The sequence below is a fragment of the Acipenser ruthenus genome, chromosome 5 (assembly GCF_902713425.1).
Source record: "Acipenser ruthenus chromosome 5, fAciRut3.2 maternal haplotype, whole genome shotgun sequence".
Classification (NCBI taxonomy): Eukaryota; Metazoa; Chordata; class Actinopteri; order Acipenseriformes; family Acipenseridae; genus Acipenser; species Acipenser ruthenus.
Genome location: NC_081193.1, coordinates 51069162 through 51096540, shown reverse-complemented (window position 1 = coordinate 51096540; position 27379 = coordinate 51069162). Strand labels below are relative to the sequence as shown.

Genomic DNA, 27379 nt, shown 5'->3' with positions numbered 1-27379 from the left:
AGGAGGAGGGAGAGGTCAGATTTAGAGAAGTTGAGTTTGAGGTGATACGAGTGCATCCAGGAGGAAATAGCAGACAGACAGGTAGAGATACAGGAGGGGATGGTGGAGTCAGAGGTGGAGAAGGAGAGGAAAATCTGAGCATCATCAGCATAGAAATGGTATGAGAAACCATAGGATGCGATGAGGGGGCCCAGGGAGCGGGTGTAGAGAGAGAACAGGAGAGGACCCAAGACTGACCCTTGGGGGACTCCTGTTGAGAGAGGGCGAGGTGTGGAGGTTGCTCCACGCCAGGTCACCTGGATGTGCGGTTGGAGAGGAAGGAGGAGAACCAGGCCAGAGCAGTGCCAGAGATTCCCAGGTCAGCGAGAGAGGATAGTAGAATAGAGTGATCGACAGTGTCAAAGGCAGCAGAGAGGTCGAGGAGAATTAGGACAGAGGAGAGAGAGGCAGCTCAGGCAGAGTTTAGTGAGTTGGTGACAGACAGGAGGGCGGTTTCAGTGGAGTGAGCAGCGCGGAAGCCAGATTGGAGAGGGTCGAGCAGAGAGTGGTTGGACAGGAAAGCAGAGAGTGGTTGGACAGGAAAGCAGAGAGCTGGCGGTGTACAGTCCGCTCTAGGGTTTTGGAGAGGAAGTGTAGGAGGGAGACAGGACGGTAGCTCTGGAGGGAGGTGGGGTCGAGGGTAGGTTTTTTGAGGAGGGGAGTGATAGAGGCTTTTTTGAAGGCAGAGGGAAAGAGACCAGAAAGGAGAGAGGTGTTGAGAAGGGAGGAGATGGTGGGAAGTAGAGCAGGAGCAGCAGCTTGAAAGAGGTGAGTAGGGAGGGGGTCCAGGGCACACGTATATTATGGCATAGAAGGGATACATTGACTAACAGTGGCTGTGCTGATTCAAGATGTCCTGGACCAATATTGTAGCAGTTTGAAATCATTTTCTTCATGCTGGTTTTTGTAATACTGCAGAATATTGGTTTAGTAAGTTGTTATATGTTATAATCAGTGATATTAATAGGCCTATTGTTGTTTTGCTGCTGCTTTTTTTTTTTTTTTGTTTAAATTATTTCACTATGAAACTTTTGGAGCATTGTTTTCCTACCACGTTGCTTCCTGTGTTACAGGTACAGTAATACAACTTGAGTTGTACACATGCTCTATAATGCACATATTAAACTATGTGAGATCAGGTGGGATTTTATTACCTGTAACACAGGAAGTATCACGCCACCTTGGAGTCTATAAAACTCTATTTTGTAATCTAAATACTTACATTCCCATGCTTTCTGAATTCGTTTTGGCAATTGAGCTGTAATGGAGCTTGTTAATAACCTGTGACTGCTGAAAGTAATAGAATATTTGATTCACAAGGTGATAAAGGGCCACATTCACAAAGCACATCTGCAACGGTGAAACAATACAAATGTTTTTTGTTTTTTTATATAGCATATCAGAGAGCTGTACAAAGTTTAAAAACAAAACAAAATAGGTCAGAGTACAAGTTTTGAAAAACCGGCCCCAGGTTATTCACTCTAGTGGAAAGTAAAATGGAATTGCCATCAAAAATAATATTGATTGTATTACATTTCGCTAGATCCAATTAATAAACCTCAGTTTTATCTGGGTTTATTTTCAACCAGTTTGTAGCCATCTATGATCAGATGTTAGTTAGACACTTTGTAAGAGTATCTATTGCCATACCTGCCTGTGCTGGAAATGATGCATAGGTTTGTGTATCATCAGCATAAAAATGAAAGACAAGATTGAATTTCCTAAGAATGTCACCAAGAGGTAACATGTATACACTGAACAACAAAGGGCCCAAAACAGAGCCCTTAGGAACGCCAAACTGTACATTTCAAAGGTACAGTTGCCCAGAGAGACAAATTGGTGACAGTGAGATAGATAGGAAACAAACCAATCTAGAACTTTCCCAGAAAGACTAACATGAGACTGCAGATGATTTAACAAAATCTCATGATCAACAGTATCCAACAAAACAAGAATTGAAAGTGTACTGAAGTCTGTAGCCATATGAAGATCATTGCAAACTGTCAAAGCAGTCTCAATACTATGAATGGAAAGAAAACCAGATTTCAATTTCTCCAGCAAATCATTACTGCTGAGATGGTCGTAAAGATGGTCAGCAACAACTTTTTCAATTACTTTGGCTAAAAATGGTATGCTGAAAGTAGGACGTTAGTTTCTTAACACCTCAGGAGAGAGATCTTGTTTCTTAAGAGGTCTCATCTACGCCAGTTTCAAACCTGGGTGAACCGCACCTGAAATTAAAGAGGAATTCACTATCTTAGTTAACACAAGACCAAGAACTGGCATGCACTCCTTAATGAGCCAGGTAGGCCAATTATTTATTTAATGCTTTATAGCATTAAAGTTTTGTTTTCCTTGATGTAAAGGCCTTGTCAAAATGGCCCAGTGTCAATCAAGTTTAAATGGAAAGGAAGCTTTTGCCCCTACATCTAAAACTATTATGGACTGTGTCCAGGTCTAGTATGAAAGTAGGACAACCGAAACAAAGGAAGTAACCAATATAAAATTGAACATACAATGTAATATGAAATCATTTTTGCATACTGTGTCAAGCGTACTTTATTAGACACAAACACGTTATGAAACTATTAAAACCACTTTTTACTTTTGCATCACATACATTTAGCAGTACGTCAGTGCTTACATTTATGATGGCCTTGTAAGCTGCTCGGTAGCAGCTAGCTCCTAACTTTCAGTTCATTGTGCTTTTTTTTCTCCCACACCTTATAAGGTATTATGTGTGTACATTTTTCTTAAAGCATGTTTTGAAACAGCATGTACGCATCTGCGGTATTATTCAGCTTCAGCTATGAAATAAAGGTCAGCTTTTCCCCATATGCGTATTTCCCCTTGATATTTAAAAAGTATGGTGGTGTTTTATTCTGCATAGTCATTTAGGGAAGTGTTTGATGCTACAGTCATGGAAACTACATGGAAAACCTTTTAAAAAGTCGGCATTCATAAAAAAAAAAAAAAAAAAAGATTCTCAACTTTTTTGAGGTTTCATACTAAGCCGTGTATCTTCAAATTACTGTCTACAGAGGTGGATTTGAACTCTGGTTCCATTACATTATGACTGTGAAGCTGCTAACTGTTCCACTGCTGTGTTTCAAGATCTTGTGTATCAAGGTTAATCTGTAATCTTGATGAGGGCTATCTATCTGTTCTATTATCACAAAATAAAGTTCAAATTATGAAAAATAAAATCCAGCCTATCATGGTGGTTAATGGTGTTTTGCTCTTATGGCAATATTTAGTATTGAAGTAGTTTTTGTGATCAATTGTATGCCACTCATGTCCATATAATCTGTAAGTGACCTTACCACACTAAGTTGAGTAAGTTTTCATTAAACAGTCTTGAACTTTGTAGAAAGTTATGGAACCAAGGTTCAGAACCCTTTTGAATAGAAGTTGGATTGTAAGTTTGTACATGGGTCAAATGCATTACCACAGACAGCGTTACTACAACAGCTTGAGTAACTTTTCATAAAACAGTCTTTGTAGAAAGTCATATACAAAACCTTACTGAAAAGCAGGTGTATCTCAAGTATATAACTGAGTCAAATGTACATCCTAGCTGTTATTCATGCTGAACAAGATCCATTAGTGTATAATGTGATCACTCCAGAAAGATATGCCTGAAAGAGTACAGTATAGCCAGGATTAAACCAGTTGGCAATCTGAGAAAAATAGAGGGACAATCATCTTTTTTTGGATACAGTAATGCCTAGGAGAGTATTCTTGGAGCTCAGATTGATAGATGTACCCCCATCAGTAATAGAACTATGGAAGTTCTCATAATCGTGCAATGCCAATATTTGTAAAATTTGTATGAACACTATCTGATTATATCCAAATGCAACCCAGAAGCTCTATAGGAGGCTAAGAGTCTATGATAACAGTTTGGAGATGATTGGTGAAAATTCAGGTTGCGTTGTTCACCATGTAGAGTGTATAAGCATTCACATTTTGAAAGAGGACCTTAAAAAGGGAAACACACCAGAGAGATTGGACACCATTGTGGTGCATTCACAAAATACATGTCTAGGGTAACTGCTGACCAATTTGCTCCTGAAACAAATGTCTAAAATGCATTTGTGTGTGTTTGAGCTTGTCAGTACATTTGAGTTGGGCACACCCACATAACAGCAGAATATCCCCTCTGTTTTCTCTTGGCTGGAGGAGCAGTGGGAGGCAGTTTCATATACAAGGCCATCTATGCTTAGAACAATGAAACCGTAAAGGCAGCTTGGTTTTAAGCATCCAAATGCTACTGATTGCACAAAAAACATATTATATACTGTAGAGAACATAGGATATTATCATAATGTATTATGAACTAAGACAAATTTGTGTTAAATAAAGTTTGTGTTTCCTGAAACTGTTCTGGATTACCTTTGGTTACTTTAACAATAGCCTAGAACAGTTGCTAAACTTTTATTAATTAAAACATTAAAAAACAGCATACTGTAAATAACTATTGCATGTTACTATATTTCATTTGTGGCTGAATGTAGTGAATGTCTATTTTTGTCCTTTTGTTTAATTGCACCCATAACTGCTTCAGTTTGATACATCTGTGGGAAGCTGTTTGTTACAGGCCTTGACATACAAGCCATCTGATCCCCAATATTTTTGATGGTTGTATCACATTGATATCAGTGACCACTAAATATTATAGCCTATAGGTTCATAATAAGTGACTCCTGCTACTATTACAGAAGATAGTACACTTTAAAAGGCAGGACAATGAAATGATACAGTTTTGTACTTAAAAAAGAAAAAGATACAACTGCAAAACCAGGACGATTTAACAATTTTACTGTTTCCTACCGGGACAAAAAATGAAGGCTGGAAACTGGGACAATCCCTAATGTAGCCCCAAGACATTTTGTTTTTGCTCTACTTGTTTCCACAGAATCTGAACTAAACTACGCGTGAAATGTTTACTTCCAAGTCTGGTTACCTTGTATAGTTCACATTGCAGTTCACATTGAGGTTCAGCAAGTGAACTAGACTCGATACAAGCTCGGTACGATTCATTTCCCAAGCAGACTGTTGTTCACACTTCATATCAAACGTACTGAACCATACCGAGTGCAGACCAAACCCTCTAAATGGACCCAGTGTGAACACAGCCTAATAATCAATGTACTATTCATTCAAATACTTTAACTGTATTATGTGTTTAGCCAACTTGATCCTTGAAACACTGGTACAACAAATTACTTTGTTCAATGCCTACAGTAGGAGAAAAGTGCAGTGTTTCGTAACTGAATGCTGCACTATTCCCCTCCTGCAGGCATTCAACAAATGCATTTATTAAATTAGAGAAGTGCTTCCCTGTTCCCCTGCTTTTTTCCTCACCAATTTGTAAGAATCTAAAACATGCTATTAAAAACTTGAGCAATACTTCAGTAGCTGCCATCTTTCAAGATACCTTGCAGGATATTGTAAACATCCGGTTCACAGACTAAGTGAACCAACTGCACTTGCAAACTGCATTGTGAACACAAACATACTCGATCCTGAAAAAAATGGAAAAGGACCAAAAAAAGCCACAAGCCAGTTTATAGCAACTGATGATCGTAGAAAACATAAATATTATTATTTTGAATTAATCACTGCTGTGAATAACTAAGTAAAAGGAAATTTGGAAAAATAATATAATTAGAATAAATGGACAGAGAGCAAATCATTGACCTCATGCGCCGTTGTATTACTATTGATCTTGTGTATTGATTCACAGAATTGGCAAAGGGTATCCACAAAATGGAAGTGTCTGCTGTTTTTGCAGTGATAAAATAAGTTCAGATAGTAAAAACACAGTAATGTGCTACAAATCATGGAAACGAATGCTAGCACAGAAATGTGTGGTTGCATGAAAAAGCACAGTGAACTGCAAAATGACCATACAAATTTGTCATTAACCCCATGTTGATTCTCCAAGTCTTAATCTATTGACTATGTTGAGGACTGGTCAGTACGACAAAGTAAGTACAAATTAAAATATAGACAAGTCAGACTTTTATATCGGTTGAAAATAAGGACCAGGGGCGGGTTTTTCAAAACTTGATTTTGTAATCAGGATTACTTTTATCTGGATCATTTTGATCCGGTTTTTCAGAAAATGTCACTGCTGGATTACATTTATCCAGATAACAAATAATCACGATTACAAAATCCAGTTTTTGAATAGGCTAGTTTTTAATAGTTTTTTTAAAATATTGATTTTTTAATGATATTACCTAATTTAACAAAATAAATAAGATTGTGGTAATAATGATTAATACACAACTTTTATTTATATTATTTTTTTAACAAAATCTAAATCACTTTTAATGTTAGTGCAAACAATGTTTATTTTATTTATGCCTACTTAGCAGAAATTAAATAACTAAATCTAAACTGAATACAAATACAACTTTTGAAAAAAGGATATGTGTTTTTAGACATCTTCATAGTCTTCCTCGTCGGTCGGGAGGCCAGCATCTCTCGCTTTAAGGAGGTGTATGTGAAGGCGTATGCGTATGCTTTTTTATTAAAGCTATACCACTAAATACCTGTTTTCCTTTTTGCTTGCATGGCTACAAAACTTAAATACATATGTAAATATTATATTATAACACTCTTATAGTGTGTGTTTGCTATGACAATTCAAACAAAATATCGATGTTCTGTGATAATTTAAAAGCTAAATCCACCTCCGCAGTAGGATCACAATATGGTATTTTGGATTGAAGTAACCCTGATCTCCTCTTTAAATTCTGAAAAATCCAACTACAACATTTAATCGTGATGACAGTGTGATTGGATTACCAAAACGAAATCCGGATCACACTAATCCTGAACACATTTCGATGTTTTGAAAAACCCAAATGCACAATATAATCCAGATCAAATGTGGAAATCCGATTTTTTGGAAAAACCAGCCCCTGGACTTAAAAGTACCAGGCATCTCTGCTGTCTCCTTGGGGAAAGCATATCGGCATAAATGAGCTTCAGCACACAATGTGCATTGCAGATAGTTAGGTAGCAGTATTGTGATGTGCAAGAGATGATTGTGAATAACTTAGATTTAATATTCGTTTACATTCCAGGTAAAGCATTCACCCCCTGTCTCCTATCCCCCTAATTTAGCTATCATTTTTCATATAAAATTGAAAGACTGCTACCAAGAACACTCCTGGTAGTCTTTCTGCTCCTCTGTGTGACATACTTTGACCTTGAAGTGTTAAGAGACCCGTAATTTGCTTGAGCCTAGTATTCTTTAAAGTGAAATCATTAATATGTTTCAGGACAGTGTCGTCTACAATGTCTTGAGACAATGACATTGAAGAAAAGGCCCTGAATGCTTTATTCTGATTTGTGATTATTATTTTATCCTCCAAGATAGAGAGAGAATTGAGAGAAGAATAATGGACGCTCAAACAAAAACAGGATAAAGCCAGGATAAAGCTTGATTGTAATATATTACTGTGGATTCTTTGTAGTAGGGTTGCATAACTTTGATGCCTTGTTGGCCATTTAGCCATCATCATTGGTGGTACTACAGAACTCCATGAAGGTTCATGTCTGAGACTGCAGGTCACCACCAAAAAGTGCAGTCAGTAAGGCAGTAATGGGCAGCTGTTAAAGACATAAAAATTGGATGTCTAAAATGCAGGCAGACCCATGACCTATGACTAATAAAAAAACATTTATCAGGTTTTAGTCCAAGTGAGCTAAGTCTAGCCAAATGAGGAAATAGGAAGAATGTTATGAAGAAGTCAAGAGGTTTGTAACCCAGTTGTTTGTAACTGGGGGCCCAGTTCTAAAGCGGATTTGTCATTTCTATAGGTTTATTATGATAGTGTCCCAAGTACCTTGAGAACATGAGCCGTAAACAGCGTTCACTGTTACTGGAAGTTCAGGATTCTGTGCAGCTTTCAGTTTCATTATAAATGGTTATTGAAGAACTGTAAAAATCAAACTAACACATTTTATTTAAGTAGCTTCTGGTTTCATATGCAAATTCAAAGGACGGTTTAGTGACTCATCTCTAAGAGAACTTTGTACAGGAATCCCTAGTGTAATCTCACAACATGTTTTCCTATCAATTTACCAGCAACCTGTAAATATAAACTTACATGCACATTGTAAATTGAGATTTTAAATTACTGTACATTTCCTGTTAGTGTTTGAATAATAAATAACAATGAAAAAATCTCAGTAGCTTGGCATTAATAAATTACATTAAATCTTTATAGCTGACACAAATTAATGTGCACTGCTATAGCATAACATTGCCATTGAACAAACATAGGACAATTTGCCATGTTACAATTGTAATTTCCACTTACCTAGTTCAGCGTAGTACTTTTTACCTTTAGTTTTAAATAAGAGGGATACAAATTATGTTATTGACAGTTGTCAGGCAGTGATAGATAAGGTTTATACTTTAATTGTGGACAACTAATGGATTTCACTTAACCATAGCCTTGTAGTACTAGAAATTTGCATTAGATTCAGTGAGGACTAATGTGACTTCGTACGCAGGATGTTTAATGGGAGTCTAACCCACATTTGGAAAAGTGATACTTATTTGCACTGTTGCAACCTGTAAGTAGACTTTACCAAGAAAGCACAAGTACTAAAATTACCAGCAGAATTGCCCCTTACAGACGAGGCATGTGTTGAAAATGGCACATTGCTTTGTGACATTTTTTAGATGTTGTTTAGATGGTGCTGTAAAATACTGCCTCTGACTAACAGCTTATATTACCCTAAGCATAATGTAGACGTAGGAAACCCAGAGACTTCAAAACAGCATAGCTTGTTCTCAGTTCTCAAAGGTTTAAATATACTGGACATAAGTCACTATTGATGTTTATAAAACAAATTACATCTTTTTTTCATATTTAAAAAAATAAAAAGCAGGATATATTTTAAAAGACAAACAAACTTAAGTCAGTGCTTTTAATGTGCACTGTCTTCCACTGTCGGTTTTATCTGGGTATTGTGGGTACATTTCAGACTATTATTACTGAAAGGCCAGACAAATGGCAGATGCACGTGGTGTCCAGAAAAAATTGCTTCCGCAAGTTGGGAAAGCCTGATATAGGGTCTAACAACAGAAGAAAAAAATTGAGGTGACTCTTCTTGTTTTCTTTGAATGCAACAAAAATGTTCTGAGTAAAAAACTATAAAAGGTTAAAGTTTTAAATGAGGACATTTTAACACTTGAATGGCAAATTTATTTTAGACAGCTGACTAGTCTTCGGTGTCAGCCAGAATACTAGCCTAGGGCAGCAGTGTGGAGTAGTGGTTAGGGTCCTGGACTCCTGACCAGAGTGTCGTGGGTTCAATCCCAGCTGGGGAACACTGCTGCTGTACCCTTGAGCAAGGTACTTTACCTAGATTGCTCCAGTAAAAACCCAACTGTATAAATGGGTAATTGTATGTAAAAATAATGTGTAAAAAATAATGTAATTGTATGTAAAAATAATGTGATATCTTGTAACAATTGTAAGTCGCCCTGGATAAGGGCGTCTGCTAATAAATAAATAATAATAATAATAATAATAATAATAATAATAATAATAATAATAATAATAATAGACTGACATCTGAGGGTAATGCAGTTTCATGTAAGCAAATGGGTGGAATTTAAAAAAGATGTCCAGAGTTGCATGTCACGACTGTCTGACATAACCCTAGCAATAACTTGGAAGCACAGGAAAGTTCAGGACCCCTTTCCTGGACTAATGTCAGTTTGGAATGCATCCCATCATGCCCTTTCACCACAACACCCTCCAACATTTCCTTTTCATTAAGTTACTCACATAACAAACAAGTGATTGCGATAGACCACAGAAATACATTAACAGCCCACATATAAGAGTTGGTTTGTTTGCCTGTACTGTATGTAATACACTAAGGGGCTGATGTAAGCATACGTGCAATGTGATTTGCGGCCAAAATCTGCGTTTTGCACGCGCAAACCATGTTTAGCTGCCGTAAAGTCGGACTTTAGCGGCCACAAAAAAATGTGGCGTATGTAAAGAATGGTTTTCACCTTTAAATATTGAAATGTATTAAAATGAAGAAAAGAGCATGGAATTGGGCAGGGATCTGGAATACTAAACGGGCTCAAACACAATGAGATGTAAGCGTTTTGCCTTGCACGTGGGCAATTGCTGAACCTCTGAAAACTTTGCACCTCCTCTTACAAGGTGCAGATGATTGTAGAAGCGAGTAATTAAGAACCTTATAAAACCACACACCTTCAGAGACCTGTCATTGGCCTCAGGATGGCTGCTGTGGTAAACCTCCTGGCGACACTTGGCTCTTGTTGAGGACAGGCAAGAAAACTTTCGGGGTAGAAGGTCAAGACTGAGAAGACCCTGCATATTCAAACCCAGGGTCACTTTGTTTGGGATGCCAGAAGATGCGTTGATAAGGCATTATTGTCTCACTCCACAGGTCATCCTAGACCTAATAGCTGAATTTCACCTTTTCATCACCTGGATGACTGTCCTCCTGGTAACACCAACAGCATTTACTTTCTCCACTATAGAGGACCATATGGCCTCTTTGGTAGCACAACTGAGGTTGGTTAAGGACTCTCAGCTCCTCCTCAGAAAACTTTTATTTTCTTTTCCATGGGCAAAGAGGACTTTGCTGCCCTTCCTCTGACATATTTTCATGCTCTACCGCAATTGTTTGCACTACGCCTATCTTTACATCGGCCCCTAAATGGGATGGAGGGGGGACGGACATATTGCCTTTTATTATTGGATGAGCAGAGAGAGCAATGAGATGGTGTTATGCTATTCTGTGATTTCCGGGACCCAAGACTTCCCTATTCCCTGAAGAGCTCTTTGTTCCCACTATCACTGTAATACAGTAAAAGTTATCTGCAATGCCAAAGTGTGATTTCTGATTATCTTTCACAAACACCAGGACTTATATCCCCATATCCAGACACCATCCTTGTGGGAGGTTGGGCATGAAAATTTGGAGTCTCTAGTCCATAGATTCCTCACACTTTAAACTATTTGTTGGGAAACATTAGTATTCGTTATTAGTTGAGATACAGATAGCACAGCCGCTGTATTTCCTTTAGGGACTGTAAATGATTTGTTGTTATTGGCAGTTTATTTACACATGTGTACCGAATGCATTTCTCTGTATTCATCAAACTCAAACATTTTAAAGATCTGTTTTAATCAGTGAGTATTATTATTATTATTATTATTATTTATTTCTTAGCAGACACCCTTATCCAGGGCAACTTACAGTCATAAACAAATACATTTCAAGAATCACAGTTCAAGTAATAATACAATTAAGAGCAAGATAAATACAATGACTTTGGTTCTAGCAAGTACAAGTATGACAAAATACGATTTAATAACGGAGCAGGTAACGGTGTCAGTGATACTTACATCAGGATATAATTAAATACAAAATACTACAGATTAAATTACACTTGACAGATTACGGTACTCTAAAGTACAGGATTAAATACAGTAAAATAGGGGGCAGATAAGAGCAAGTAAAGCGCATTTAAGGAAGAGTGATAAGTGTCCAGAGGGAAAAAATTGCTAACTTCTTCAGTATGTTTAAAAAAGAGGCTTGTATACTGACATTGATGTTATGAGGAACTGTTTTGTTGCATAGGGAATTTTAACAGTTATGTATTCTTCCTGATTTTCTGTAACCCTGTAACTAATTGATTTTAATTTTAAAAATTAGTTATGTTTGGCATCTTTTGTCATCAAATAAAAAAAAGCTAAAAGCAAGGGTGGATTTCACTCTGATATCCAAGTATTACTATATATCCAAATATAAGTAATAATAAAACATGCAAATAAAACACAAGCTTAATGTATCATGTTTTCAAACTTAAAGTGATCTTGGGCAGGAAAATGTTCCAGTTATTTTCTTGCTACTGAAATGAGTTTTTCTTCTAATCCTACACATTTTATGGGGGAGGCAGCACAACCAATAATGCTACTTCTTTCACTTCCCAAGCTCTTTGATTTGAATTCTGCTGTTATGCTTTTTTTCCTGAGGTCTTGCTCAGGCTTGTTTGTTTAGGTTTTATGATCATTTTAGAGATTGTGAAATGAATCTTGAAGGCATTGGATACAAAGACAATCACCTGTGTTAATCATGGAAGAATTTCTCGAATCTCAGCTTAAAGTTATGCTGTTTTTCCCATATTTAAAGCCAAGTTGCCACGTACAGTGCTGCAGGAAGAAATGTAGAAAAACATCAAAAGAAGGGCATATTGTCAGCTATCAGTTCACATAAAAAAAGATCTGGTTTAAAATTTCCGAGCCAGAAAAAGTCCTTCTCCTTACTTGATGCAGGTGTAAATAATTGCTAATGTTACATAAAAAGAAACTAGTATGGTACTAAAAACAGACTGGGAGAAAGAGCTTTCAGTTTAATCATCTCAGTAACTTGTTTTGATACTTTGAAGCTACATTTACTGATGGGCATAAAAAGCAATGCATGTTTTTGCCTTAATCTACAAAGAAGCTACTGTCTGGAGTGGCAATTCAGCTTTAATGACTCAAAAGCCTGCCAACGTAAGTGCTGGTTCTTGATAAAAACCTGTTATTTAACCTAGGAAACCTCAGATGCCATTTTACGTGGTTATAGCTATTAAATGCAAATTTCTTGGCCTGAAATTTAACCAACATCTTACAGGTTTGTGATTTATTATGTCTCATCAATTCACTGAGCTGCCTAGCCCCCATATTACCCATTGTGTTTATGAGAAGTGTCCACATTGATATAAATTCAGCACAAACTCACTATTACAAAAACATTCTGTTTTCAATAGAAATGTTAAGATTAAGCATTATATAAAAGAATCATCCTGCATTGTACTAATCTTGATACATTTTTTATTTTTATTTTTCAGGATTTTACACCTTGCAGTAATTCATGAGGAACAACATTTTGCACTGTACTTGATTTCCCTGTATCCAAAAGATGTTCTTGACATGCAGAATGACCTCTACCAGGTAGATACAATATGAACTCTTTAGTAAAGTGATTGTAGTTAACAAAGAAATTCCATTCATGTTACACTTTGTGCACATCCAGTCACTATAAAGGCCTCAAATGATTTAGCAAACATGTATTTACATTTTAAGACATGATATCTGGTACTACACTAAGCTAAAGATATCTTGGTTAGCAGGCCTTTCTCTTGATAGTCTTGCACTTTTGTGTTTCATTGTACTCACCCCATCAGAGTTTTCTTTCTTGTCAGAAACCAACCAACTGCTTCTCCGAATAACTGATATACTTAGCAGCCAGTAAGATGCTTTGACCCTGAAGATGAGGTGAAGTGACCTAGGAAGTCAATCAGTAACCTATTTCCTTGAAGACAATGCAAGCAAACAGAGAACTTTATTGTACATAGTGTAGTACCAAATCTCAAAGTTTTACAATTAAAATACTGAATAAAAAAGTATTAATAGAGAGATACGGAAATCCTAAAAAAGATCTACAGACTGTCTTCGAAATGAAAGGTATTGACAAGTATTTTATGGAGCTGGCCAGGAGGAGAGGGTTGCTCAAAAGTAGTAACACCCTCTTGTCTTTTCAATTTGAAATACTTTGTAAATATTATGTAATACACCTGCTTTTTTTAATTATGAATGAAATATGAATACCAAAAAAGTTTATATTTTGAAAACAAAATCTATTTTCTTTCATTTCTCGTTACTTTTAAACAAAATGAAAGAAAAAACAAGGAAATCCTTTTTTTATTTTTCATATTCATATTTTGCTTAATTCAAAATATGATATTTTACACAAAACTCAATAGTAAATATATATCCACATTTCCTAAGTGGTAAAAATAACAACCAAATGGATCTCAATTGGATCATTTTGCATTGAAAAGACATGAGGTTTGCAATACTCATTGGTCACTACTGTATTAAATCACTAAATAAACAAAATACTTCAATATTCATTATTCAATTATTCAATCTCTTTTTCCCACAAGTTCAAACTATAATAAACATAATTTGTCCAATTTGTCAATATATATATATATATATATATATATATATATATATATATATATATATATATATATATATATATATATATATATCGTGACAATGCATGTAAATAAAGTCTGGGTGTTGTTTGTGTTTTGGTGGTGGTTTTGAGTGTGGCTGTTCCCAAACAAGATAATTGGTGTCAATTGGGAACAGCCACATACTACAAAAGAGAGCGTCCAGCTCCGTTAGATCAGAGATCACCAGGGAGCTGGTTTGTGAAGAGAAGTGCTGTTTAAACAAAGAAAGGTATTGTGTGAAGTGTTTGTAAAAGTGTTTGTCACTGGTAAACGGCTTAGCCGTCCAGTCTGATAGTTAGGGACTGTTTCAAGTGCAGTTAGGCCCTATGTTTGAGCTAGGCTTTTGTTTTGTTGTGTTTATTTTGTTTTGTAAAAATAAAAGTTCACGAAAGTGCTTCATTGTGCAATTCTTGTGTCTGGGTCCGTGTTCTAAAGGGCAAACGAGCCGACTGTGGAGAGGCTACGTTACTATATATATATATATATATATATATATATACAGATTAACCCATTTTATATCATGATTGCCGTGCAGTCATAATTCGTGGCACAATAAGCAGGTCATGATATAAACGCGAGTTTCACGTTTGCCTATGACAGCACATTACAAGTGCGAAAATAAAAAAGAAAAGTAATAGTGAATTAAAGAGCAGTGTTTTAATACTGTACATATAGTCATTATTTACATTTAAACAAATGCATATAGTTTACTACAGGACTGTGGCAAAGTGGTTAACAGTGTGCAGGTGCAGGAATGCAGCAGTGATCAATGAACAGACAGTAACGATAATCCAGGTGCAATGATTTTTTATTTGTTAATCCAGTTGGTCTGATAACACAAATACAGTAAATAATAATGATAACAAGCAATACAACGGAGTGTATTGCTTTGTTGTAATCCACGGGTTGGGCCCTTTGTGCTCCATTTATTCAGCGCGTCTCAGGCACGTGCAGTTTATTTTAGACGCGCTGTTTAAAAGTATCTTTTCACAGTAAAACAGGTTTAAAAGGCACTGCATATCAACAGGACACTCAATACTGCATCTCCAACCCCGCCCTACTCGTTTTATTACCAAACTCCTCAATAATGCGATCCAAGTCATTATTTTATTATTATAACATCTCAAAAAGCTCTGCAGATGTCCGTGATATTCTTTGAGCACTGGATGCAGAAGCAGCTGTCTTGTTTGTTTATGGCCGTGTTATCTCCGTGGCTATGTGTATTGCTCAGATCCGTCCCTTTTATTTTTGTTCGGTTTCTCTCGGCTCCTACCGGTCTCACTCGGCCATTGAATGGTTTTCTCATCTTTTTCCGGAGAAAAAACGACTAGAGACCTGTGTTTTACGTCTTTTTGATGATGTCGGACAGGGTTCGACATCGGACCGGAAAGGGAAAATTGTAATGTCGGACCTGGTCCGACATAGGACCGCAAAGGGTTGACACCCACACATAACACAATCACAAGTCCACATTGAGTGCTTTAGTGCTCATGGTGCAAATACAGTGTATCGTGAACAATGGCGCAGTGATGTCTGGGTAAGTGCTGGCCTTTGGCGACAGCTCCGTATCGTATTAGCCGTCTAATAATAACAAACAAGTATTATTTAGACACGACAAACAAAACACTCACGATAACAGTACACGTTCTCCTTCCAGTTCAGCTTTAACCATAACAAGGAACAGATCACTTCGCTATGCCCCCTTTTGTTCTGTCAATCATGACCTCTTGGTTAACTAATACAGCCGCTCCTCCAATCCGTGGCTGCCACGTCGTTTCCCTTCCGGGTAGTGTATCGTAGCTCCGCCCCCTTTCTAGATGACCGACTTCCTTCTAATCCTGGTAATGAATTGTCTGGCCATGCAGTCCAGGGCACTCTGTTCCCTTTTCACAGCGTCCACACAGGTTGGGAGAGAGATTAATCACCAAGAATCATTCTGTCTCTGTCACAAGGACAAATACGTTTTGTATCATTAACTGGAACAAAACAGTTTGTGTCATTATCTAAAAAAGGCATGAACTGTCGACTGATGAGAGCTATCAATTAGGCGTTGCACTTAGTGTTTTTTTTTGTGAATAAAGCTGACTATGTTAAAAAATAAAAATTTGGTGACGTTGGTGTTTTGTAACTGAACTGTATCCCGTTAAGAATGCCCACGCAGTATTTGACAGGCTGCACAAAAGATCATTTTATTAGCCGAGATGATTATTGGTTGTTAGTTGCGTTGGAAATTAATTATAGCCTGTGGTTACTTAGTATAGCCCAGCTACGCAGTATTTCACAGGCTGCACAAAACGTGACAATAAGCGGGTTTGTAATTTCTCAAAGAACCTATGTTGCATGGCGAGTGGTTTTTGAAAAATCGTGATAAAAAACGGGGCATGATATTAAGCGAGGTGATATAAAATGGGTTCATCTGTGTGTGTATATATATATATATATATATATATATATATATATATATATATATATTACACACAGATGAACCCGTTTTATATCACCTCACTTAATATCATGTATACAGTATATGTATATATATATATATATATATATATATATATATATATATATATATATATATATATATATATATATATATATATAACAAATAACAAGGGGCCATAGCCATACTTTATAATAATGGGAACGTACTTATGCATGACTTGCTGAACTAATGACGACTATATCTTGGGACCTGCTAGTTTGAACTGGGTGGTAGTTTCTGCATTAACATTTGCGACAAGAAGTTACTGTGAATGATGGTCATTATTACCTTTTTTTTTTTTACACTCACACCTAACTTTTTATAAATATCCTTGGCGGGGGATTTATGTGTATCTTGTTATTAGAACTGCAAATAAAGTTATTATAGCTCATATTTTGTTTTATCCCTTAACTTTGTGTTTTTAAACAGTAACTTACTTGTTTACAGTTGGGGCTTTCTATTCCATGGGTGTCAAATGGTACAGCTTGGGGAATTTTTGTGGACGTGGGAGGAGTGGAGATCCCCCCCATTAAAACATTTAGAAACGATGGAAAGGGGATGTCCCCCTACAACTAATAACAGACCTGGAAGTTGACTGTTACGAGTGAATTAACATGGTGGTTAGCAAAGGTACCTATTTTCAGAAGGTCATGGGTTCAGTGCTTAGGTGGGGTCTGATTCATCTTATGCAGAAGTCAAAAATGTAATTGTTTAATTGTTAACACCTGCAGTAGATGAGTTCCCCCTGTTGACAAGAATATTTGCTGCTCATCCAATAGTGATGAAACTTGGTACTGTCGTTCTACTAGGTCATAGTTTCATGCTAAATAGGGAGCACTTGCACAAATTTGCTGAAACAACAATATAGATAGTATGGGACATATTTATTTTTTATTAGATTACCTATTTTTTCATGATATCTGCAATGTGTCATATATATATATATATATATATATATATATATATATATATATATATATAATCGCTTTTTGCTACCATGGTTACTCTGTGTCATTACTGCTGCTGTTATGTTACTTTTCAGCATCCCATTCAGTTACCATAGGATTGGGATACTTTGTTTTTATTTTCAGAATTGTTTTGTTCCAAAATATCTGACAATTTTTCTGATATGCAAATATGAACAATAACACGTTTCTTTACATTTCCACTTACACCTGAAGAGGAGACTTTTTTGAAGTCTTCTGTCCTGCAATTAATCTAATGAACAGCATCGCCTCTACATATATGGTACACACCAATTTTGTTTTAAAAACAAAGGCTGTTTAAAGCTGGACTTACTCTTTTCCTCACTGAATTGTGTAGTCTGCAGTTTGCCGGTATGCATATGTTAGTATAGTATCCGTTTCAATACACTTGTGCTGTATCTGTGTCTGATTCACGCACTTCCAATCTGTTTGACTCCTTCCTTTCATATGGTTACTTTACTTTATTTACAGACACCTTTACACTTGGCTACATACCTGAATCAGCCAGTAGTGGTTCAAGCCCTGGTAGAAAAAAAGGCCTGCTTAGAGTTACAGGACCAGGATGGGAACACGCCTCTCCACGTGGCATGTGCCCAAGGATACCTGGAATGTGCCATGGAGTTGACAAGAGAGAATGAGAGCTCGCTTAGCAACGTGTTGAAGATGCAGAACTGGAGAGGTAAGGAACTCAAGCTGATCAAATTTGACGAACATTGGTTTGCTTATTAATTATTCAGATAATTAATAAATATAACCTGTCAATGGCAGTATGTTATTCATTATTTTACACTTTACAGATTACAGATTCCATGATCCTAAGATTAGTATAAAACAAAAGGCACACCAAGCCCACACTTCTGGTTACAGAGCGACTACCTCGATTCATTGTCATATTTTGATAGGGGACAAGAGTGTAATTATATATTTTAATGGTGGAGTATTATAGCTCCCATGTTAGATATGTGACCAATGTAGTTTAGTTTACACATGCTCACCATCTGACATTTTGTTTACCTCACATGATAAAAGAAGGCAGTGCATCACAATTAATATCTCCATTCTGGGTTAACGCCTTGTTTTCTGCTTGTGTTGAGAAATGGCACCAGGGGGCCACAGTGTGCTACAGTGCATTAGAAATTGAGAAAGATGGTTAAATATTCCATTAACTAATATATTATTAATTTACACATGAAATGGCGATGCGCGTGCATGTTTGTAAATCAGGTTTGTGGCCGAAAAAAACGGCCAAAGCGAGGGATAGGGTAAATCTCATTTACTCGTGTAAATGACAAAAAACACGGGAAAATCCACGCCCAGTTTCACATGGAAACCTGCATTTCACTTGTAAATGTTAATGAGCGTGTTTATCCTTAAGTGACATCACTATAAATATTACAAGGAAGCAGGTCAGTTGTTACTGTGGATTCCAAGACGGCAGAAAGTAAGTGGCTCATGGGCGGTTTTATGGTTAGCAGTGGAGTAGTTCACCTTAATGATAATGCAGGTGTCTTTTTTATTATTGTTTTTTGCTGTGTCTGGCCTGTCATGTTGTATATCTCTTGTGGGAAACCCAGGCATTAATAAGTATAGTTAGTGACTTGGATGTGTTGACCCAGCTCGATCGCCCGAAACAGTGTAACATGCATGTGTACCAACAAGTGGTTGATGCCCTCTCAGAAAGAGGAATAGAGTGCACAGTCCCACAAGCTAGGAACAAATATAAAAAATTGAAACAGTACAGTCCCGCAGAGCAATGCTTTTTGCTTCAGTTACATCTGGCCTAGCTATGTACGTGTTGCAGTGTCTCTGAACATGGGAGTTGACAAACTTGTAAATACAGCAATGAACTGTGGTTTTATGCATGTCTACGTTAGCCAACTATCCTGTACTCAGCTGAGGATGCCAGCCTATACAGAGCAATCGCCACTCTTTTTTCCACTGGCACAGGAGACCGTACGTAATTCCTTTTTGGCTGCATGTCTTCCTTTACCAGTTCCACTATAATGCTGAATGTTGCCGTGGTGTCGCGAAAGGACTTTATCAACTGCAGATCTGTGAAAGAGTGATGCAGCACAACCTCTTCCCACCAGCAAGACGGACGAGTATGTGTCCAAACCGTCCTTTCACTAGCCATTAGCAGATAACAAGGCATAAGGATTTGCTGGTAGAGGATGTTTGGAGGTTCAAGCTCCTAAAACAAAGGGAAAACATCCACTGTTCCCAAGACAGTCTTGGGAGCATACGTGGAAGATGTGTGGCACAGAGCTTTACAAGCCACCAGTTTTCAGCCATGGTGCTCTGCAATACCTGTGTTGGTCCGTTTCATTTTATACCTCCCAGTTAAAAATTAGATAAATTAGCTGAAACTGGTTTCAATACTAATAACATGCCACCCCGCCAATGACATTTAAAAAAACAATTTGGGCAAGTGCAGTAAAATACATTATTAACCAAGCAGGCACAGGGCATTTTGGTTTATTACAGCAGCTTAGATTAACTTGTGTACCAGTTCTCTGCGCATGGAAACCACATTTTCACAAAATTTCACTAATAATCTTCAAAAACAGCACGAGTACTTTACGCATAGCTGATTTACATATCAACCCCCACCTTTCCCCTTCATTTGTATGACGTCGGGTGAAAAGCCTGGTTCAGTCGAGTAAAATAAACTGAGCGACTGGAAAGCCCAAAAAACATTTTACACGAGACATTTTTCTCCACCATTGTCTTCCAAAACAAAACATATTTACAGTTGTACACTTACAGAACTATTTGCAGACAACATGAACAGTAATGTCAATACAAAGCAAGTATTCCACAGATACTGAATGGGATTATCAGAATGAAGCAGATCATTGTGAATACCATTGGAATGTAGACATGTTAATGTTAGCATTGTGGTACCATTCTGCCGTACCAGTAGTATTGCCATTGTAGTGCCAATGACTTTTGATTGAAGATCATTTGATTTCTTTTGATTTCAGGTATGACTTGTATGCATGTAGCAACACTCCAGGGAAACTATCAATTGATACAACTCTTAATGAGGAAGAAAGCAAATATCAATGCTCAGGTAGGCCTCAGTAATGATCCAGTATTCAAATTTTACTCTTAGTTGGTTTCTCAGAATATAGACATTCCTAACCGTACATTTTATATTCTATATAAATATAAATTTATATTGTATGTTCTATTTATATCTTTATATAAAGCCTAAGCAAAGTCATCATAAAACTGTTGGGTAATGGTACATGAACAGCAGAATGTATTTAATTTGTCAAAGTAACAAGCTTTGTTTTGTAAAGGGAATTTGTACAGTGGTGTCAGAGTGCTGTTATTGCCTGATAATAGTATTGTTTTGGGTGCTACTGTTCCCTGGCAAAGCACAAAAATTCTGAAACAAGCATGAAATAATTGTCAATATTTGTTGCTGTTGGTATCTGTATATAGCACATTCTAGCAGTGTAACCTAGTAAAATGAGCTGGTGACCAAAGTTCTATAGGTAACAAAATGAAGAATTGCGCAAATCATGTAACTAAAGAAAAGGATGGAAGAGCTGACTGAAATATGTGAAGGACTGCCAGGCTATGTATATTTTATTGCTCTGTTGACACCATTAAATTAATGGCAGATGGAATGGTTCGCCCCCATAGGATGCTGTTCAATACATATTTGCATTTCATTATTGCATTACAGTATATTTAAACATTTTGAAACTTTTTCTTGTTTTATTAGTGCGGCTCAAGTGCATTTTTAAATGTCATAGAATTGTGTGTTTCAGAATATCTTGGTTTCTATAGCAACCATTTATACCCAACTTCACTGTACTATGTGTTCTTTCAGGAGGGCACCAGTGGGAAGACACCGTTGCATCTCGGTGTGGAGCTTCATGACCAGTCCCTCGTTTCGCTGCTGTTGAAGATGGGGGCTAACGTAGACATGGTCATGTATAATGGCTGCACACCACTGCACCTGGCCGTTGGGAGGCAGGATGCCAGCATTGCCAATCTTTTGTGCCAGTCTGGAGCTGACAAATTATTGAGGAACTTGGAGGGTGAGACAGCTCAAGATCTTGCAGATGGAAACGATGATGTAAGTAGCCAAGCTTCGGGCATTAGAGAAGTAGAATGCATGATTTGTGGCCCTTCTCAAGTCAAATATACCTTTGCAAAAATAAGGCCGTTCAACAGAAGAGACTGCATTGCTCAGGAAGTAGATTTGTAGATGCATAGCTTTTAGGTATATGTTTGTCTAGCCAACTTCCTCTCTGGTTTATTAACATTTCATTTACTGAAGAACATAGAGATAAACACACATGCTTGTCTGGGGGACTATTTTAAAGAAGAGTTAAAGGGGAAAAAAGTGAAAATCTATTGAGAGGAACGGTAGTTCCTCTTACAAGATAGAAAAACTTGTTGGAAACTAGAGACTCTCTATACAGCTCTAAGAGTTTTGCTGTTTTCACCATGTTGCAGCGCCAAAACTAAATCACTTAAGCCCGTCGCACACAGCCCAACTCAAGCCGTCCCGACTCATCTCATCTCAACTGGCGTACAGAGTTTGGATGAATCGTATCAGTGTGCGTGCACTTAAAAAGATTATGCAGATTTCAGTCGGGATGTCTTCAGATTTGAAGATTGAACATGTTGAATCTTTTTCAGGCGCAGTTTCGTTCAGATGTGATCAGTCTGTCTGTGTGCGGCGGTTGCCGACCAAGACTGACTGAGACCGATTAGTCATAAGGGTGTCAACCAATGATGAAGCAGGTTTAAGTGACGTAGCTTGCATGTAACTTGTCATACAAAATGGTGGAATATTGACAGCTTTAGTTCCACATTAGTCTTGAATTGCTCCAAGTGTCCTGAATTCAAAAATACCAGATATGTGCACATTTGAATAGTGTTTTTTTAGGCGTTTACTAATCAAAGGTAAATTATCAATTTACCTTTTTATTCTCAATCTACTGGCAGCCTATATTTTCTTACTGCGCTAAACAGAAGTCACCGGTGCGTCGATCTCCAGTAGGTCACAAATCACAAGCCCCTAGATCCACACGCTGAGAAAAAAACGCCAAAGTCAAATAAAAAATCAACAGGTTGGATTTTATTTACCACAGGCTAAAGTGTAGTAGACATGCTATACAAAAAGTCAAACACTGCCTGAAACGTTTGCATGGTGTAAATGGTCAATTAATTAATAGGCTAAGCGCTTCTTTTGGTTGCCTCGCGTGTACAGGGCAGTGTTAATTACGTTTGCATACATAGTAATCACCAGGATTTAGTTGTGGTCCATCTAATTCAGTCTTAGCAGTGTGCGACACCCAGTCGGGAAAAACTCAATTGTGACGGCAAACCAAAACTGAGCACAACTGATCGCAGAATCTGTGCATACTCAGATGAGATCGGCTTGAGTCGGGCAGAATCTGTGCATACTCAGATGAGATCGGCTTGAGTCGGGCTGTGTGCGGCAGAATTACCATCTGTACCAGTACCAAAAGTCTGAAATTTTCTTACATCAAATGTGAAAAAAAATGTAAATACCTCTTATACACAATGAGATATAAGTTGTCAAACTAAGGTCAAATTGTTATTCTCCTTCTTCTTCTTCCTCTTCAGTTTCTTACTTTTTAATTTTTAATAGTGTGTAGCAACTTTTCAAACAGAAAAGCTAAATAACTTGACATCTACCAATCATGTGATTCCACGTGTTGGTCAACATCAAAATAAACCAGGGAATGCAAGCAGTTTGATATCCACACCATTTATATTAAACAATTTATATATGTTTTAAAACAGCACATGTCGAACAAATAAAATAAATAAATAAATGATTACCTTTGTTTGAACTTGCCACGGCGCTGTTGTTGAAATGCGTTAATTTTTTAAGCTTACATCCATGACTGACCAGTTTTTGCTGAAAACCTGAAGGTTCTGCTCGATTCTCGATTTCCTGTTTGAAAATATCCAGTTTCCTGTTTGTTTGGTAGATACCATAGAATGGAATTGTACACAAGAGTGGTATGAAGGTTCCTTGTCTAAATCTCTGATCTCTGATAAATTGTAGTTCCTCGTTTAATTAAAAATAAAGGAATAATTTATTAGGTAGAAATAAATAAATGATTTAAATAAATGCATAGAGGAATAAATATATTTAGAAATAACTATTTTTAAATAAATGTAGAAATTAATACATGTTTATATTATAAATGTATAAATACATTAATAAATAACAAGCCAGAAAAAAATATGTCATATTAATTGATTTGGCAGATGCTATTATCCAGAGCAATTGACACGTGTATACCTATATAAAAAATACGTATTTCATGTAAAAAAAAATTTTTAAAAAATTTAAAAAAAGTTATACAATGAGACACTAGTGCTTCTTCACTTGTAGCACATGTGGAGTAGTGGTTAGAGCACTGTGCTCTTGACTGGAAGGTTGCGAGTTCCGTCCCAGGTTGGGGACACACTGCTGCTTTACCTAGATTGGTCCAGTAAAAAACCCATCTGTATAAATGAGTAATTGTATATAAAAAAATAATATCACAATTGTAAGTTGGCCTGGATAAGGGTCTGCTAAGAAATAAAATAATAATTTTCAGGCCTGGTTGGTACTTGGATGGGAGACTGCCTGGCAATACCAGGTACTTTAAACTTTCCTTTGGAGTTTTACTCAGTGGTGTAGTCGAGGGTGTACACAGGTAAACAGCGTTACCCACTTTGAATTTGGGCAATATATCGTAAACTAAGGGATACAGAGTTTACTCACTTCTACTCTCCTGTGATGTGCAGATCCTGTGTTGAAGACAATATATTTTAATGGCGAGCGTCTGTGTTGTGTTCAGAGAATGTGAGCGGAGCGAAACGGTGACAATTCTGCTTACCGCTCATAATATCCTCCGCTCTGCTCCACTCTTTCTTTCATTCTGCTCCACTCCTTGTAATTCCCGCTCCGCTCCCCCGCTCCAGACAAAATAGGCACGCTCCGCTCACATGGTGTTGAAAAATATATATAAAAATAAGTAAATAAACTTGCTGTTTTTTCCCCCATCATGTTGCTGATTGCAGATGAAAAGATGTAATGTACATTCAGAAAGAATACCATTTATTCTTCTTTATTATAATCAATGTGGAGTAGTGGTTAGGGCTCTGGACTGTTGACCGGAGGGTCGTGGGTTCAATCCCAGGTGGGGGACACTGCTGCTGTACCCTTGAGCAAGGTACTTTACCTAGATTGCTCCAATAAAAACCCAACTGTATAAATGGATAATTGTATGTAAAAATAATGTGATATCTTGTAACAATTGAAAGTCGCCCTGGATAAGGGGCGTCAGCTAAGAAATAAATAATAATAATAATAATAATAATAATAATAATAATAATAATAATAATAATAATAATAATAACAATAATAATCGCTTACCTTGACCCAAGTAAAAAAAAAAAAAAAACACAGCTATGACCAGCAAATAAAAAAGCCGACATAAAGTGCTCAGAGAAGTTATCTCATTCAATTTGAGGACACGTTTTCATTATTATTGTTTGATACTGAAAAAATGCGTACATTTCAAACTTTGCATATGATTCGTATCAAATTAGCCTTACACAGGGCTTATTTGTATCCTAATATCTCATAGGGAGCTCAAAGCAACCCACAAACACATATGAGTGAGTCGACAGGGCTGACGGACCACCCTGTACTAGTGTATGAACTATCCTTAAGTGTGCAGAAAATATAAACCGTGTTCACAGCGCTGTATGGTGCATAACCGTAGAACTGTATGAGAACAATAACTGCAGACAGATGGACACGCACACACACGCCCACACGAATGACATTTTTCACATTTTTATATGGCACAAATGCAGCTCCATATATAGCTTTTTTAAAAAATGCAATTATCAAGTCTGCAGCCTAAAAGTGCCTACTTGTTGGCATGATGGAAAATATTGTAAAGTGACTGCATCGGTATTTGTCACCTTTTGTATGTAAAAATAATGTGTAAAAAATAATGTAATTGTATGTAATAATAATGTGATATCTTGTAACAATTGTAAGTCGCCCTAGATAAGGGCGTCTGCTAGTAAATAAATAATAATAATATTAATTGCTTCTCCTAACATGGGCTTTTGTGCTTGATATCACCACTTTAAATGGCTGTTGCTTTTCTCTAACTTTTTTTTTTTTTTACATTGACAGTGTTTTTGTTATAGATTAGAAATACACCTACAAGGCTTTATTATGATCTTTTATCAATTTTTGTAACACAAACTTGTTGTAAAGTAATGAAAATGTATAAACACACCTTCAGTCATGGGGGTTGCTTATACTCGGACACAGGTGCATGGTCTTAAAGCTGAAACCAAAGTAAAACTGCATTTTCACAGAAAACAGTGTATATATATATATATATATATATATATATATATATATATATATTCCCAAAGAACTTTAGTCTGTTACATGTTTAATATCTTTGCCTTTTTTCTGCTTTTTTGCAAACACTATTAATACTTAAGTCACATTAAAAAATGTGTTCTTATCTACCTGAAAAAGAGACAACAGTATTACATTGTACTGTGTCACTGAAAACTGTAACTGTGTGCACCTCTATGAACACCTTACACTTTTCTTCAGGCTTGTTTGTGGCCTTGTTTCCCTTCACGTACACTGTTCATGTAATAATGTAATTAATATCAGGATATTCATGGAGTATACTGTAACTCCAACCCACCCCTGCAAGTATGAATGTGAACTTAATGAAGATAATGAAAGTAAAATTGGCCTGTTTTAGTTCTATTGGTTAATAATGTATTTAGGCTTTTACAGAACCTCTGATATTCTCCCATTTTATCTTTCAGATACTCGCTCTGTTTCCATTCGATGACATACAGATTTCAGGCAGATCTGTGGTGAACTTTTGAAGCACAACAAGAGAAGAAAAAAGACTTTAAAAACATAATTTTCCAAAGTCAGCACAGAGCTCAGAACATTACTTTCTGGACCTGATTGAATAACTTCCGCTGGAAGTACTGGAGGTGACACTGGAGGCCAATGACCTAGGATGTATGACGGCTTCTGGGCTGCTGTTGTTTTTTTAACGTTTGGGTTTAAATATATGCTGTGGTTATCTGAAGAAAGGGTGCCAGTGATGAGGTAACTAATAAGAAGTTTTTTTGTTATCCTTAATTAAAAAGCTTTTTACAAAAAACAGTATATAAATAAATAAATTATATATATATATATATATATATATATATATATATATATATATATATATATATATATATATATATATAACTTTTATAACTGACTCGCATTTGGGATATATTTTTTTAATTCACTGTTTCGTGTTGTTTATTTGATAAATCCATGTTTTTCAGTTAAATTACATAATTAAGGTAGTGTCATAGAAATGTTTTAGTTATAGTACATGTGTGAGGACTCCTTAGCTATGGCCATTTTACCCATTTGAAGAGAACAGTTGTTGGCGATGATAAGGTGTTGAGTTAGGCCATACGTAGTCAAAGGGGCGCCCTTCCATTCCAGGTCATTGTCCCAACTATGTTCTTCATTGGTTAATTAAACTCTGTCTAGGTCCTTAAGTTGTAATTATTATCTATTAAACCTGGAGTGGAATTGTGCCTATACCAGAGTTTTATTTTTACAAAATGTCTGTCTTTATTTCCTTTTCAAAGAAATAAAAAGTTATTTAGAAGCCTTTTTTCTGCGTTTATATTTAGTTTTTTTTTTTTTCCCAAATGCTGTTA

General features: G+C 36.6%; 1 protein-coding gene across 1 annotated transcript in view; it reads left to right on the top strand.

Annotated features, from left to right (window-relative positions):
- The window catches only part of LOC117402626 (NF-kappa-B inhibitor epsilon-like), a 31659-nt gene extending 4809 nt beyond the window's left edge, over nt 1-26850 (top strand). Inside the window, exons 2-6 of the mRNA XM_034003962.3 lie at nt 12959-13061; nt 18077-18284; nt 20590-20678; nt 21450-21698; nt 26471-26850. Of these exons, the coding sequence (XP_033859853.2) occupies nt 12959-13061; nt 18077-18284; nt 20590-20678; nt 21450-21698; nt 26471-26533 (712 nt within the window). The 3' untranslated portion in view covers nt 26534-26850. The remainder of the gene's footprint in view (nt 1-12958; nt 13062-18076; nt 18285-20589; nt 20679-21449; nt 21699-26470) is intronic.
- Nucleotides 26851-27379: the final 529 nt, after the last annotated feature.